The sequence below is a fragment of the Chanodichthys erythropterus genome, chromosome 21 (assembly GCF_024489055.1).
Source record: "Chanodichthys erythropterus isolate Z2021 chromosome 21, ASM2448905v1, whole genome shotgun sequence".
NCBI classification, from domain to species: domain Eukaryota; kingdom Metazoa; phylum Chordata; class Actinopteri; order Cypriniformes; family Xenocyprididae; genus Chanodichthys; species Chanodichthys erythropterus.
This window is the reverse complement of record NC_090241.1, coordinates 29,472,786-29,489,337: the sequence shown is the minus strand read 5'-3', so window position 1 is coordinate 29,489,337 and position 16,552 is coordinate 29,472,786. Positions and strand designations below refer to the sequence as shown.

Here is a 16,552-nt window from a genome sequence, read left to right as displayed (position 1 = left end):
TGGTCATTTTTTTAAATTATAAATTATAATTTGGAGAGGACAATGTGCTTAATTGTCATGAAAGTAATGTTAGAAACCAAAATATGTTTTCCTTTAAGCAAAATATATTTTATTTTGTTTCAAATATCCACTTACGCAGTTTTCACCACATCACTTCACACTATATCGGACAAAAAAATAAATCAGTCTCGACTCTGAGATGAGTACTGTTGACCAAGCTTTGAAGATGCAGTATTCATGTTGGCTGCTCCTCTCCACGAAATGTCGGCATACACTTTATGTCACATCTGTCAGTGGTCGATTCCTCTACCAGCACAGAAAAACAGTTTCAAACCTGACCTCTGGGAGTTACAATTGTTTTGCCTTTTGCTGATTCAATTACCACAATCCCTGTCATTCTCCAAGTTACGCTGACAAGTATGAGGCATGAATAGCGAAAGGTGAAAAAGACTTTCTGTATTATCCAGGTGTGATTCGAAATGACAAAAGAAATGTTCTTTTTTTAGAGGAAGCGCTTTGAGATAATAATTCAACTTCTGACTTTTACTTTGGATTCTTTTAAATTGCTAGCATAGTACATGTTTATAATTGGAGAAAGGCTCTAACTTAAAATGAATACTTTTATAATGGCTTTGAATAAGTCAAAATTTAAATTGCCGCTCAAAACAGCAATAAAGAAATCAGTTGTCAATCTAATAAGCATCTAACTGCATCTGTGGAGGAACAATGCACTGAAGCATTAACAAACCAATGTGCACTTCCCGTCACCGGCCTCCTCCATATTTCTGTGCAGCATACCTACATCTTATTCAACCAAACCACTCTGAGATTGGACATGTTGGCATGTGAGCATTCCATTTGTGCCGTTAATGATAAATCCATTTGCAGAACATTGTAATGTTCTACTCAGGCCAAGGCTCTTGGCTCCCCAGCAGCACATTTAATCGACAGGCGAATAGCATCTCCCCGGCTTAGCCCAATCAAACCCACTCACTCGTTAGCCAATTAAACAAAACAGTCTTGGAGGATTCCTGCCTGAGCCCTGGTCATTTATCAAAGTTTGATCTGATCCATAGCTGTGGCCTTTGGCTATCTCACGCACAGAAGGGGCTTGAGTGGCTTGGTTTTCCTACCTGTGAACCCGGAGTGCTACGCTAACATTATGCAGGTCATTCAATAAGCAAGACTTTCAGAAATATTCTATGGTCAAGCTCAGGCACTTAAATTCTTACTTTTAATTAAACTTTTAACTATTAATTAACAGGAAAATTTGCAGGATGGCTAATAAGATGGAAACAAAGTGCTAAAGTTAGCTAGGTGTTAGCTTACATGAGGGTACCAACCAAAGTTAATTTTGATACTTCTTTTTTTAAATCTCTCTTATGCTAGCGTTGTGCTTTGAAAATGTTTGATAAGTCGCTTGCGAGAGATATAATACCTGCGTGCACAGACATCTGGGGCTCACGACGGGCTGAATAGCATAATGTGATTTTGTGCTATCGCACATAGCAAAACAGGATCTGCTTTCTGATTTAAAATCCTGCCATCCATGCATTCAATCAATCATTCCTCACAATGCTGAATTTTTTATTAATTTCGAAGGTAAAAACTTCAAATGCTAAACCACTACTGCTGAAGGCGTTAACACCGCTTTTAAAAACAAAACAAAGCTTTGTGTTAGCAAAGAAAGGTCATATACAGTTGCTCAAAGGCTGTTGTTGCAACCACAACACAACCCAAAGGATTTTTGCCTCTGAAATCAATTATTCAAACCCTTAGATTTATGTTTTTTCATATGGTTTGATTTGCTTAGGTATCAAGGTCCAAAGAAATAAACTTGTACATTATGCAACTAAATGAGAAAATCTAGCAGATAAAATATAACATCAAAGAACAAAGTTTTCACATTTTTCCCCTGATATGAAACCTTTCCTGATAAAGCACTCGGTTCTCAGCTGGGCATTTCCCCCAAAAATAAAAGATTAAGAAAAAAAAAAAAAGAAAAAAAAAAACATTATAAATGCTACACAGAATCTTCCATACAGTATGTGAAATGTTCAAGGTTCACTCTGAAATTTTATGTGTAAGAAGCCAAGACTCTTCACTTTGAAGGGTCCCTAGGGGGGGACTGTCAGATGCTGACAAAACTCAGTTTGCATTATACCAAGAATGCTGGGGTTGCAGAAAGTCAGCAAAGAAGTCAACATAAAACGAAAAGGGAAAAAAATAGACCATATAAGATTTGTGCAAATTGTACGGACATGTGTATGAGAGTATTAAGAGAGATGAAGGAAACAAATTTTGCTTTCTAAGGGCAGATCTGTACAAAACTGCAGATTTTCTAATGTGAGTTTAAGATCTACTGCACACATACATATTTAATGCTGATGGGTGTATTTTTTATTATACGTTAAATGACATTGGCAGATTGCTAGTATGAGTTTGGTGAGCTTGGGGTGACATTACGTGATTGGCCGAAAAATGGCTGACAGGGGGCAGGACAGGCGAGAAACCTATTAGGAAACATTATTTTTGCAGTGATGGGGGGAGTTTAGCTTTTAAGGTACACTTCCATTCAAAACTACACGATACAGAACAACGATATACTAAAAACGGGAAAGTTTTTCCTTTGTGTTTTTTGTGTACACACAACAATTGTCAAAACTATCGCCATTCACACGGATCTGAGAAAACAATTAAAAGACTGTATTATGCATGCCATGCCAGGCCAGTAGATGGCGATGCCACTTTGTAAAGAAACACTACACGCCTATAGACTGAACATGTTTGCGCATGACGTCACCATTTTCACAAATTTACATTTTTGTTGCTACCTGCCAGAGTCTGGTAACTTAGAAAAATAATAGCACACATCTCCTCAATAAGCCACTTGATTTGATGTATCATTCATTTTTGTAGCACAGAGCTAAATGAATTAACAAAAAAAAAATATTCTCAGTTAGGGGTTTGTTCAGATTTTAGCAAGCATTGCTAAAAATAAATGAGCAAAAATCACTATAAGTAGTTATCAACATATCCATGACAAAAAGCAAAAACAAAAAATCTATTTGTTTTGTACTTTTTCTTGCCATTAACTTGACAAAATGAAGGTGACAGTGTAATCTGGCTCAATGACAAATTATCTCATGTGCTTACACAAGCACTACTGGTGTGTGACAGTAACTAGAACCACAATTAGAAAATAGATGTTTTAGACTTTAGGCTAGTTCATAGTATAAACAGTCTATCTGACAACAATCCCTCTCTTTCCAATTTTCACCAAGTGTGGACGCCCAAGGGAAAACACTGGTGTAGGAATTTTAAAAAAAAAAAAAAAAAAAAAAAAAAATCTCACTATCATATTTCATTTTAGTGCTAAGAAACCATTATTTCACTGGTAAAGAAACAGACATATCTGCAGACAAAATAAACCATCTATCACCGCAAACACCAGTCTCAGTTCCAATCAAAGAGACCCATTCATTATTTTTACGCTCTGTCATGCCGCAAGCAGGAAATAAAGCTTTATGAAAAGATGCACATATCTGCCTCTTAATCGCGCATTATCGATGCGAGTACTGTTGATGAATTTTAATAGCATCACAGCTGCCTGATCATTGCCTGTTAATAATACATGTGAGACTTGTTGTGACAACAGTATGCATATTTAATCATTGTGCCTGGGATCACACAAGCTTACTGCTTGGCAAATATATAAACAAAGTTAATTGATTAATTAATAATTTTGTAAATAAATAAATGAAAAAAAAACAACACTGATCAAAGGATAGAGTTCACTGTCACTTTGTAAATTAAGACTTTTTAAGCAATCACCACCTCGTTTGAAAAAAAGTATGATTACTAGCAGGATCACGATCAAGTATATATATATTAAAAAGACTTCCATAAAAAAGTAAAAATTCATATATACATACAAAATAACAATAAAGTTAATAACAATAAACTTCAACCAAAGAAGAAAAAACATCAAATGCAAGACAAAAACAAGATTTTTACTGAAAAAAAAAAGAGCAAACGTTTCGGTCACTTGTGACAATGACCTTTGTGACTACTCTTCGATTAATCACATCTAACATAAAAGTTTGTTTTTACATATTATGTATGTATATATATATATATATATATAGGAAATATAAAATATCCACTATACGAGTGTGTCTCTGAGTACAGCGTTTACCGTCTGGCCTTGTGTTGACAGGCACAGTAAGAACCGAGAAGAGTGAACCTGAAAGAGCAGGAGAAATCAGGAAACACAGCAGCAGTCTGAGAAGCACTTAGCTCCAGAATATCGCATCTTCTTTTCTCTTAACGGAACCAGACAGAGTGCACATGGTCTGTGCTCTCACAGCCCGCAGGACTCCGGGGCAGATGCCATCATGCCCATTGTTAGCGCGAGTGCAGAAAAGAAGCGATTTCAGCGTTCGCTACACCTGAAAGAGCCGATCTCCATTAGGAAATGGAGGTCAGCTGCATTAGATTCCCACACTAAACATAGTTATTGAGTAATACGGAGAATAAGGCTGAACGATGCGGATGGCGTCTGAATATAGAGAGGCTCGGGGGCTGAGGTGGAGGTGGCAGCCGCTCAACTGCTTGTGCGTGACTGATCCGACCTGACTGCGGCGGCACAGAAGGCTCGATTTGGGTCTACACTGCACATTTCGGGGCACTCCTGAAGTCATTCGCGCAAACAAACATTTACTCATACCCATAATGCTGTGTCCAGCGATGAGGAATATGCATCTCAGAAGAAAGCTGACAGCTCTGATCGGATACAAACTCTAGAACTCTCTTGTACCCTGTGCTTTATGGACGTGCAAGGACATTGGATGGGGAAAACAAGGAATAGAGGACAAAAGACAAAGAGATGACACCTTGTTGAGTCTTTGTGATGAATCTAAAATAGCTAGAAGCCAAAAGCTGCTCTATTATTATTATTATCTCTCCATTAGCACAAATACTTTGTCCTTGGCTTGACTGCTCACTTGTGTCTCACACACAAGATACATGCAAAGGAAGCTTCACTACACTTGAAAAAAGAACTAAATAAATAGCTAACTGATGAGTACCATGTGACTAACATAATACATGATTTAAATTGAATTCAAAGATATATAAACCATCTACTAATGAAAACATCTGGCACATCTCACATGTCGTCTAAGGGTGAAAATAATATAATCAGAGGGTGTTTTTCTCCCAGAAAAATGTGATGACAATTAAATGGAATAATCCTCACATTAAACCACTAAAATGAAAATAAGACATACAAAGTCACAGTGACTTCACATTTTGTGACAGGTGGTGTTTCACGTAAGAAAAATATGAGATTGGCTCGAACGAGAAAGTTAAATAAATAAACTGCTGATGGGAAATAACATTATATTTTTAATTTAAAATAATGCCGAAAAATAAAAATAAAATTTAAAAAATAAAATAAAATAAAATTAAATTAAATGAAAAAAAAATAAAAATGAAATAAATAAATAATTCACCGACCATTGGGAAAAATTACATTTTGGATTTTTTTCTAGAGTTCTTTTAAGTAAGACTTTAAAATTAAGTATCCACCTAGCAACCAATCAAAACACCCTAGCAACCACCTAGCAAAAAAATAGCACACCCTAGCAACCAAAATTTAGAACACACTAGCAACCAAATAGCAAAAATCTTGTTTTTATTAATAATCTCGATATACTACAGTAAAGATTCAATGTAATAGAAGTAAACTGCTAAAGTGCGATTTTGTACGGTGACTGCTTTAAGAAATTTCATTTATAGACATATTGAAAGGCAGACAGCACTAAGAGCAGCTCCTAAGTCTCCTAAGCCTTAGCCTAGGAGCCTAGCACATAATCAGTTGTTTTGTTGTTGGGAATGAGTGGCAGTGTATTCCTGTAGGGCTGAATTTATTCCCACAGGATTGGTGTACGGGTGAGGAAGTATGTGTGTATGTGTGTGTGAGGGGGCGGGTGTTTGTTAGCAGGAAGCCTTGGGGACATCATAATGTGTGACTGGTGTCCAATGGAGAGGTACACACTGTTTACTGACAGAAAGGAGAGACAAAGGTGGCTTGAAGCCTTTCTGACATGCAGGTAAAGCTTCATGCAAGATTTTATCTGCAGTCGTTTATACAAATGAATTAAATACTTCAAGAATATCCTTTCAAATAGTAATATGAGCAAGATAAATTGGATGCTATTAGTTTTCTAAGCAGTCACGCCTATTTTTCACCTGGCCAACTATTGCAAAAACCCATAGACTTTCAATGAAGTAGGAAATTGAGTAATATCTAGGAACCAGAATATCAGAAAAGTGGGCTCTTATGATTTGGGACAGTAGGAAAGAACCTAGCGACCGCAGAGAACTCCCTACCCTTTTTATTTTTTTTTAAAGTTATGATACAAAAATGGTGAAAAGTTAAAGAAAATAAAATAAAAATAAAAATTAGTGTCAAAAAGTTCACTTCAAATATACATTTTCCAGAGCAACTGTCAGGGACACTTCGAAAACATAGGATTCAAAATGTAACTGACACCAAGAAATAAGCAGAAAGATCTTGGGATGTTCTCAAATCATGCTGGAGAACACGATTATCAGGTTTTTCCACAAATTGCAGAGTTCATGCAGCTCGAGTGTTGCTATCATTAAAGCAAAAGGGGATGTAACAAATACTAAAAATATATATTATTTGTATTTTTATTATTATTAGTTTTAAATAATGTACATTTTCAAATAAAAAAACACATTAGATTGGAAAAATTCAAAATACAGTAGAAGCCTTTTCACTAATGTCTTCTGGACATCACTGTATACATAATTTTTTACCCTATAATGTAGGGGGAAAAGGCAATGACATGTCAACTACCCCAATCTTGATTTGTATAACCGATACAAATATGTTTATTAAGCCATTTGCTCCTCGTATAGAGTAGGCTGATTTTTGAATCGCTCTGTATCAGTCTTTAATTAATATATTCACAGCATGTCCAGATGTTAAGTAGAAGGGGTATGATGAGTTACCCTGTGAATGATGACTTAATAAGCCCCATAATACATGGCTCCAGATTGCTCCTCATCTATTCACAGACCATACATGTACAGAATGCTTTTAGTGAAAAATCAGACTGTATTCTTTAAAGTGTCAAAGCAAAAATACTTAAAAAATGTAAGTGAGAAAAATAACAACAAATGAATGAATGAATGAATAAATAAATATTATTATGCTGTAGGGACAAAATAACATTATATTTTTAATTATAAAAAATAATGTCCAAAAAAACAATAAATTAAAAAATTAAAAAAATCAAATAAATAATTTTTTCTCAATTCACCCACCATTGGCAAAAATACATTTCATAATAAAGACTTTTATAATATTAAATAAATAAATATTGATTAATCTCAAACAATTAGGAATCTAGAGCTACATTTTTCATTGTCTTTTTTTTTTGTGAAATTTGTGATTTAAATTATTATGGGTCAGGTCTAAAGTGCATGGACCAATGAAAATCTCACTACCTGATTTGCTTTTACCCAGTTCCTTTAGCATGTCCTTAAAGGGTTAGATCACCCAAAAATGAAATTTCTGTCATTAATTACTCACCCTAATGTCATTACAAACCCGTAAGACCTTTGTTCATCTTTGGAAAAAAAATTAAGATATTTTTGATGAAATTCAAGAGTTTTTTTTTTTTTTTTATCCCCCATACAAAGCAATTAAATTACCACATTCAAGGTCCAGAAAAGTAGTAAAGACATTGTTAAAATAGTCCATGTGACTACAGTGGTTTAACCTTAATGTTATGAAGCGTTGAGAATACAAAAACAAAACAAAAATAACAACTTTATTCAACAATTCCTTCTCTTCCCTGTCATTCTCCTATGCTGTTCACATAGTAAACACAGTGCAGCGCATCTGTGTTCTACATCAGAATGCCGACTCTTACTGGCCAACTCTCATCTCACATCTACAGCATCGCCCAATACTTATTCTGACGTAGAACACAGAAGCGCTGCACTGTCTATACAACGTAAACAGCGTTGTATAGATGGGGGAAAGAAGTAAATCAGAACATTAAGGTTTAACCACTGTAGTCACGTAGACTATTTTAAAGATGCCTTTAATAGCTTTCTGGACCTTGAATGTGGAAATTATGTTGCTTTCTATGGGAGATAAAAAAAAAAAACTAAAAAAAAAAAAAACTCTTGAATTTCATCAAAAACATTTTAATTTGTGTTCCGAAGATAAACAGAGGTCTTTGAACAAAATGAGTGTGAGTAATTAAGGACAGAAATGTCATTTTTGGGTGAACTAACCCTTTCATCTTCTACCAAACTATGATCCTACCACACAATTAGCTTTCAACTCGGTGAGAGGATGATGACGGCTGGCATCCTTAGATTTAACCGAGCAAAAATGCAGATAATGTGCTGCAAGAGATCATCTGCTTCCATTTCATACTCTGAGTCACAAGCTTACACATGTACACACACTCGGGAGGTTTGGCACGCTAATATATGCTCACACTGATGCACGTGGCCACACATCTCATCACATTTGTATTGGTGCAGCGTAACAGCCAGCACACAGCTTCTCCTCCAATCACACCACAATCCTCTCTTCTCGCCTTCTCCCTCGCCAGTGGATCATATACAGCTCAATCAGCATGTGCAAGCGCATCCACGGCATGCAGCGGGCGGCATAAGGAAACAGGGGGCCAGCTGTCTTCTCTGCCTTATGCCTCCCCTGACAGTTGCTCTGGCAGACAGGCCCCTGCTCCTGACGAGAGGTTCTCTGCAGCATATGAGTCCTCAAAGCTGTAGCCAGTCATTCAGACCCCGAGTGCAGAAGGTAATGAATAGCACTACGCTGCGATATTCATTCGTTACTGCGCCACCCACTGACTATGCCAAGTTTGACTGCAGAGGATGCTTTGGGGGGTGGGGGTGAGTGATACATGGCATAAATGATCAGTGTCATCATCAGATGTCACAGGAAGTCACTTTTTCGAAAGCAGACACGAACTGGAGACCCACATCTTTAATGTGCATCAATGTAGAAATACTACAACATTAATTATTCATGACTAAATGTTTTTTTATGAGTGGTTATGGGCCTATTATGGCTTGTACATGAAATTCTGGGTGATTTATATATGCACTGAATCAGTCCAGCTGCACGACCCTCTTATAGACTCTAATGGGGTTGTCATCGTACCAAAAATATAGTCCATACCAATACCAGTGAATTTCCATGATTCCCATGAAAAGTTTTGATACCACAGGATAAACTAATATGATACAGAACACTCTTATATTCATATTTATAATAAATCAATTAAAATTAATATTTATAATGAATAATTAATATTATAGTAAAACATAATAATAATAATAATAATAATAATAATGTTTAATAATATTATTAAAATGTTTATTATTTATAATAATAATAATAATATTTAATAATATTATTTAAATGTTAATTATTATCATTATAGGTACATAAAAAATAAATAAATTTATTTATTAATTCATTAAGTAATACATTAATTAATTTTTAAAAGTTTTGGAGAAAATAATGCTCACCAAAGTTTAATTTTAAAAAAATACAGTAAAATCAGTATAATCTTGTGATGGCAAAGCTGAATTTTCAGCATCATTACTCCTTCAGAAATCATTCTAATATGCTATTTTTTGCTCAAGAAACATGTCTAATCAACAGTTTAGTGTACAATTTGTTTTTCAGGCTTCTTTGATGAATAGAAAGTTAAAAACAACAGCATTTATCTGAAATATAAAGCTTTTGTGACATTATACACCACCGTTCAAGGTCAGTAAGATTTTTTTTAGAAAGAAATTAAAGAAATGAATACATTTATTTAGCAAGGATGCATTAAGTTGATCAAAAGTGACAGTAAAGACATTCAAAAGCTTTCTATTTCTTTTGATCTTTCATCAAAGAATAATAAAAAAAAGAAAATGTACAGAACTGTTTTTAACATTGATAATAATAATAATAATAATAATAATAATAACAATAACTTTTTATTGAGCATCAATCAGCATATTAGAATGATATCTGAAGGATCATGTGACACTGAAGACTGGAGTGATGATTATTTAGTGAAAAATTAGCTTTGCCAACACAGTAAATTGTATTTTAAAATATATTTAAATAGAAAACAATTTTTAATTGTAAAAATATTTTTACAGTTTTACAGTACTTATTACATGACATGAGTGCTCTTCTCAGATAAACCTGAGCACATACAGTACATGGGCTTTCATTACGTGGTACTACTAATAATGTGTTGTTGATACATTTTTCTTAAAAAAATATTTTAATATTGACTTGGTCCTGGAGTAACTGTATCTTTGACATTCTAGCCTCCAACATACTTATGAAGATTCAGGCAAACTCTTTGAGTTATTATTTTTTCATTGTAAAGTTAACAGAGAATGTCTTGCTTCCTTTCACAGGGCTTTTCCTTCCACAGTGCCACAGCGACAAGGACATGATAAAAGTTAACATGCAAAGGCTTCTTTCTGTTTAAATTCAGATGCGTTGCACACGAAATCTCAGTAATAACAGTTCCTTTCCAGAGGGCCTCTTACTCCTTTACTCTGTGTTTCCTTCTATGAGTCAAAGATAAATCATGCTCCAACACCAAAATTAATTTTCATCTAATTTGTGAGGACAGCCGAAAAGAAGCTTTGGCAAACTAACCAGCTGCCACACAGTCAGGGGAAAAAAAAAACACATCACCAAATCCAACAAAGGCAACAAGTTCTTAAACTTCACAGAATTTTGTGAGCCAACATCAAAGACAGACAAAAAAATAAAAATAAATAAATAAATAAATGTGCCAGCTGCAGACATCAGATACTGTTAACAGTTTCATATCGTAATGTGGCGGGTATTATTTTTAACCAGGAGCCTCTGTAAATGGGCAATATATATATATATATATATTTTTTATTTATTTTTTTTTTTTCAGCAACTTCTAATGCTTAACAAAAATCACAGAAGAAATTTAGATAAAAACATAATGCAATTATCTATAAATAAATAACTTATATAAAAATATATATATATTGTGATGAATTATACCATTTATAACTAGCCGGAAGAATCTTTGTCTAATCTGATTTCTTTCTTGCCTTGCCAATTTCTGTAGCTGCCAAATTTAGAAAGCAGACCCCGCTGAATGTAACAGCCCACTTATCTGCTACATTTCAGCACAGATTAAACCTTTTTGGTATGTAATTTGATTCAACATTTTGAGAATAAAGTCTAACCTCTTGTCACATCTACTGTACTAAACCAAGAAGCAAGTTTCTGACACACATTGTTTTATAACAGATAGTTTTGATCACCCATCTAGATTGGATTTATTGTTTTTTATTGATTGATTGAATAGCTCAGTGTAGGCTTTACTAGCATATAACTGTTTCTGTAGCTCTACCAGCTCTGTAGAGCTTGCTACTAATCTCTATGATATCAGTGTCTTTCCTTTGTCCAATTTATGTAATACATCTGTGCTGTGCTATTGTTTAAAATCTGTCTTATTGTGCAGCTTCACCAGGCACCAGGATTGAGAAAGATTTAGCATTTAAAAATCCAGCATTAGCGTCAGTTCTGGCAGGTCACGTCAGTCAAGCTCAGTCATCAGCTGAGTCATCAGCTGACTCCCAGGTGACTTTACTTCTACCTATAGGAATACGACGCCTATCACAGCATCTATATATAAGCTCCTCAGTATTATCAGCAGCTATTGCATTTCTCAGGAGCAACTGACCCTCCTCCATCCCCAGCTCCTCCTCTCTTCAGTCAGGGTTGGCCTTATCCATGCTAGGCTACATGGATGCGCTGGGAGTTCTTACCCAGAACAGAACCATACCGCCAATACAAACTCTATGCATTATCAATCATATGTGACGATAGTGGTCCTGACAGAAATCATCTCACTTTCAATTCATGAGGTAGAATTTGAATTGAATTAGCAACAAGGCATAAATAATTAACACTTTCACCGCCATTGACATTTTCCATCATTTAATATATGACACAACGCCACTGGATCAAAACACAGGCAAAAAAGAAGCAGAAATAAGCAATAAAAGCATTGCTTATGCACATCATACATTAAAGGTTTAGTTCCCCCAAAAATGAAAATTCTGTCATTTATTACTCACCCTCATGCCGTTCCACACTTGTAAGACCTTCGTTAATCTTACGAACACAAGATATTTTACGAACACAAGATATTAAGATATTTTAGTTAAAATTCGATGGCTCTGTGAGGCCTCCATTGGGAGCAATGACATTTCCTCTCTCAACATCCATAAAGGTACTAAAAACATATTTAAATCAGTTCATGTGAGCACAGTGGTTCAATATTAATATTATAAAGTGATGAGAATATTTTTGGTGCGCCAAAAAAACAAAATAACGACTTATTTGTTTAATTTTAAGCATTGTTTTGAAATCGGCCATCACTAAATAAGTCGTTATTTTGTTTTTTTTGGCGCACCAAAAATATTCTCGTCGCTTTATAATATTAATATTAAACCACTGTACGCACATGAACTGATTTAGATGTGTTTTTAGTACCTTTATGGAACTTGACAGAGGATGTGACATTGCTCCCTATGAAGGCCTCACAGAGCCATCGGATTTGAACTAAAATATCGTAATTTGTGTTCCGAAGATTAATGAAGGTCTTACGGGTGTGAAACGGCATGAGGGTGAGTAATAAATTACAGAATTTTCATTTTTGGGTGAACTAACCCTTTAAATTCTACATGATGCAGAAACTTCAAATTCTGCGTTTCTGAATTTGAATTCCATTTCAATTCAAATTTAGGAATTCAGGAACATTCAGAAATCAGAATAGCGCACAAACCGGTCAGTATAAATTTAGTTTTAAAAAATGCAAGTGCTGTAATATTACAGACAATGCTATAATATCTTTTTGGATGCTGTTCTATCATTTTTCAGTTCTTTTTGGAAACCTCGGCTTCGCAATGTTAATTAGCTCACGTTTCAAAAGTACAAACTCTTTGGATCCATGCCACTCTTCAAAAAAGGCCAAGAGAAAAGCACCTATTGTGCAATAAATGCTAACAAAGCACTTCTTCTAACAAGCAACACTGCTGGCACCATTAATAAGCAGTTAAATCACATGCTGCTGGTTAATTGATAGAGGCCATCAAAGTGATGGCAGAGTTAATGAACATTTCATGTTGGAGGTAGAGACGTGAGATTCGGCAGAGAAACTCTGGGAGAAATACATGGGAGGAGCAGCCCAACATGGATGAAATGCTTGATGCTTCAGGGTCTTTGTGTTACACAGGAAGAGAGCGATTGTGATTTATGGCTTTCTGACCTGCATCCCTCGCTCGGAATAGGGAGGGATGCTGTTTGACGCTACAGGGAGGAAGGTGAGGGTGGAAGAGGGTTTGCACACAAACAGCTCTGTCTCCGGAGGGCGGCTGGGCTTGCCTACACACGCTGTCAGAGAATTGAGAGATGCTGATGGGATTATATGATCCGCAGATTGGACAACTGAGTGCTGAGAGACTGCCGGAAGATCTCTCCTCTGGAAAAAATGAGGTGTAAATGAAATATGAACGAGCTAGAAGTAGTACTGACCTCCAGAGTGAGGGGGCGGCCCGCAGAGAAGCACCACTCCTTGCCCTTCCCGGACAGACACAGAACTCCGCTTGTGGGTTTTGAAGTTTTCCAGGTCTTAAAAAAAGGAGGAGAGAAAAGACAGAGAAACATTACATTTATGCTAAATATATACAGCACATTCGATGTGATTGTAATTTTCTCCCCGAAAACTATTTATGCTACAATCAGCGAGCCACACAAAGTTGAAGCCTTGGAGGAGTGTGTATACAGACGTGGTAAATAGCCTTCAGCTGGGCTGGGGGCTATATCACCACCCATTGAGTCTGTTTATTGAGAAAACTCGAGCCTCTTGCTGACTCAGACTAGAATAAATGGGGGGAAAAAAAATTTGAGGGCGAAAGTAAAATTCAAAAAATAGGGGCCAAAGAGACTGGGAAAAAGTCTAGCATATATTACTGACATCCATAACATCCTGCTGTGTTTTGAATATGAGTTTTTTTTCTTTTTTTTCCAATACTCTCCACCAGAATGCATTGCTATGTGTTGCTAAGGTGCTTTAAGTGGATTTCATTGCATTGCTATTCGATTCGTTAATAAGGTGTTATACAGTAGGAGGTTTCAAAGTCCTTTTAAGGCAAGTAATTTTGGTAACATCCCCCAGACAGCTACATCAATGTCAACATGAAAGACACACCTATTCATACAATTCACTACAGTTTCCATCTGAAATGAACACTAGTGTCAGTAAAACACAAACAACTTTAATTCGTTTTCACACAAATTATGATAACTGGGGCAGATATTTGATTAATAAACACTTATTTTCACGTGTTTCCTTTTTTAAATCCTTTAATCCTTTTAGATTTGTAAACTAATACACTTTAACATTTTCATCACATAACCAGCTCCATAAGGCTTTTCTGACAGTAAATGTGAGTCAAAAAAACTAAATAACGACTTTTCAACAATATGTAGTGGTGGCCGATTTTAAAACACTGCTTTGAATCTTTTGTTTCGAATCAGTGATTCGGAGTGCCAAAGTCACATGATTTCAGCAGTTTGGCATTTTGACACCCGATCAGAATCACTGATTTGAAACAAAAGATTCGAAGCAGTGTTTTGAAATCGGCCATCACTAGATATTGTTGAAAAGTCGTTATTTAGTTTTTTTGGAGCAGAAAAAGTTTTCTCATTGCTTTATAATATTAGGATTGAACCACTGAACTCACATGAACTGTTTTAAATATTTTTAGTATATACAGTATTTCAAACAAATTTGTCTTGGCGAGTATTCATGCAAACATTCCCCCGGTTTCACAGACAAGGCTTAAGCTAGTCCTAGGCTAAAATGCATGTTTGAGCTATTTTTTTCATTTCATTTAATTTGTTATTTACAAGAGTGACCTGGCCAAGAAAGCAGCAACAATAACATAAACATACAAATACACATCAAGACAGAAAAATACAATCATGGATCACAACAGCAACTTACCAAAGGATAAAACACATAATCTGTTAAAAGTAACTTAAACTCATTTAGTGATGGAAGCATAGTGAGCTTTAAGATGTTTTGTAAGGTATTCCAAGCAGTAGAAGCGTTGTATTTAAAGCCTTCTAAAGCCTTTTCGCCTTAATTTAACTGAAAGCAACTTATACTGCCATATCTTAAAATATGTCAGTGCCATTGTTTTGTCACAAGATGTATACCAATAATGTTTTTGGACATTTATAAAAGATACTTAAATATCCTAATTGAACTAAGGCCTGATTCTGGCTTAGGCTAAGCCCCGTCTGTGAAACCAGGCCATTATCTGTTATGCCTTTAGTGAATGTTTGGTTAACTGTTGGGGAAAAACATCTAATGTTTATCATTATATTAGATCCGTGTGATCTATATATCTCTCTATATATATATTTACTTATTTTTATCTGTAGGTGTGGGTTTTGACTAGGTACCAAATGGATTTTAAGGTTTGGTTGCTAGGTGATTTTGTTTTTGGAACCTTAAGAAAACTTTAACTCTCAACTTTAAAATTGACTTTGCTGACTCAAACCGGTGTAGCTCAGTCATTTTTTGTCGCATTCCAACAAATCATAAATCATTTTGAAGGTTTTTAATAGAGAATGAAAATTTGCTCATTGTGACTCATTTTGCCAGCACAGATCACATTTACTGCCCCTAATGTCGTTCCGTATGACTTTTTTTCTTATGTGGACACAAAAGAAGATATGTTGAAATGTGTTGCAGTGAATTTTTGTCTATATAATGAAATTCAATAGAGTCTAAAGTTATTTCGGACCCCACTGATTCTCAGTATATGGACAAAGCAGATCTTCAAAATTCTTCTTTTGCATTTTCACATGATTTGAGTTATCAATCATGTCTGCAGCACAAACGGCGGCGTGGTCCAAGATTCATACTAAAGCTCGAAGGTTTTTAAGGATTTCTTTACTAAAGACTGCATCGTATTTAAAAGCTCACTGACAGACCTCAATCACAAAACATCAAATCTATAATCACCAGCAATGTAATTTTACGACGCTTTAACAGATTGGGAGTAAAGATGAGGACAAAATCAATGAGTCCCTCCAAACAGAAGAGTGCTCCTGCCCAACCGTGGTGGTGTTTTGCTAAGCGTGAGCCACACATGAGTGCTTTTAATGGCTCCTGCAGTTATCAGGCCCCCTCTGAGTTGTATTCATCTCAAAGCATGCCGGCAACCATTACAAAGCCGTTCCAAAAAACGCATCAAAAACTGAATTTCCTTTCCTTTGAAACTAATTTAGATTTGACAATTGACAGAAAACAATAACAAGTCACAACAGCTTCCTGCTTGTCCCTTGCGCAATTGTTGCCTAAAATCACTGGGAAAGGTAATTCGTACAGGC

General features: G+C 35.6%; 1 protein-coding gene across 1 annotated transcript in view; it reads right to left on the bottom strand.

Moving 5' to 3' along the window:
- The window catches only part of cntn4 (contactin 4), a 126,206-nt gene that overhangs the window by 79,233 nt on the left and 30,421 nt on the right, over positions 1–16,552 (bottom strand). Inside the window, exon 6 of the mRNA XM_067372625.1 lies at positions 13,682–13,777. Within this exon, the coding sequence (XP_067228726.1) occupies positions 13,682–13,777 (96 nt within the window). The remainder of the gene's footprint in view (positions 1–13,681; positions 13,778–16,552) is intronic.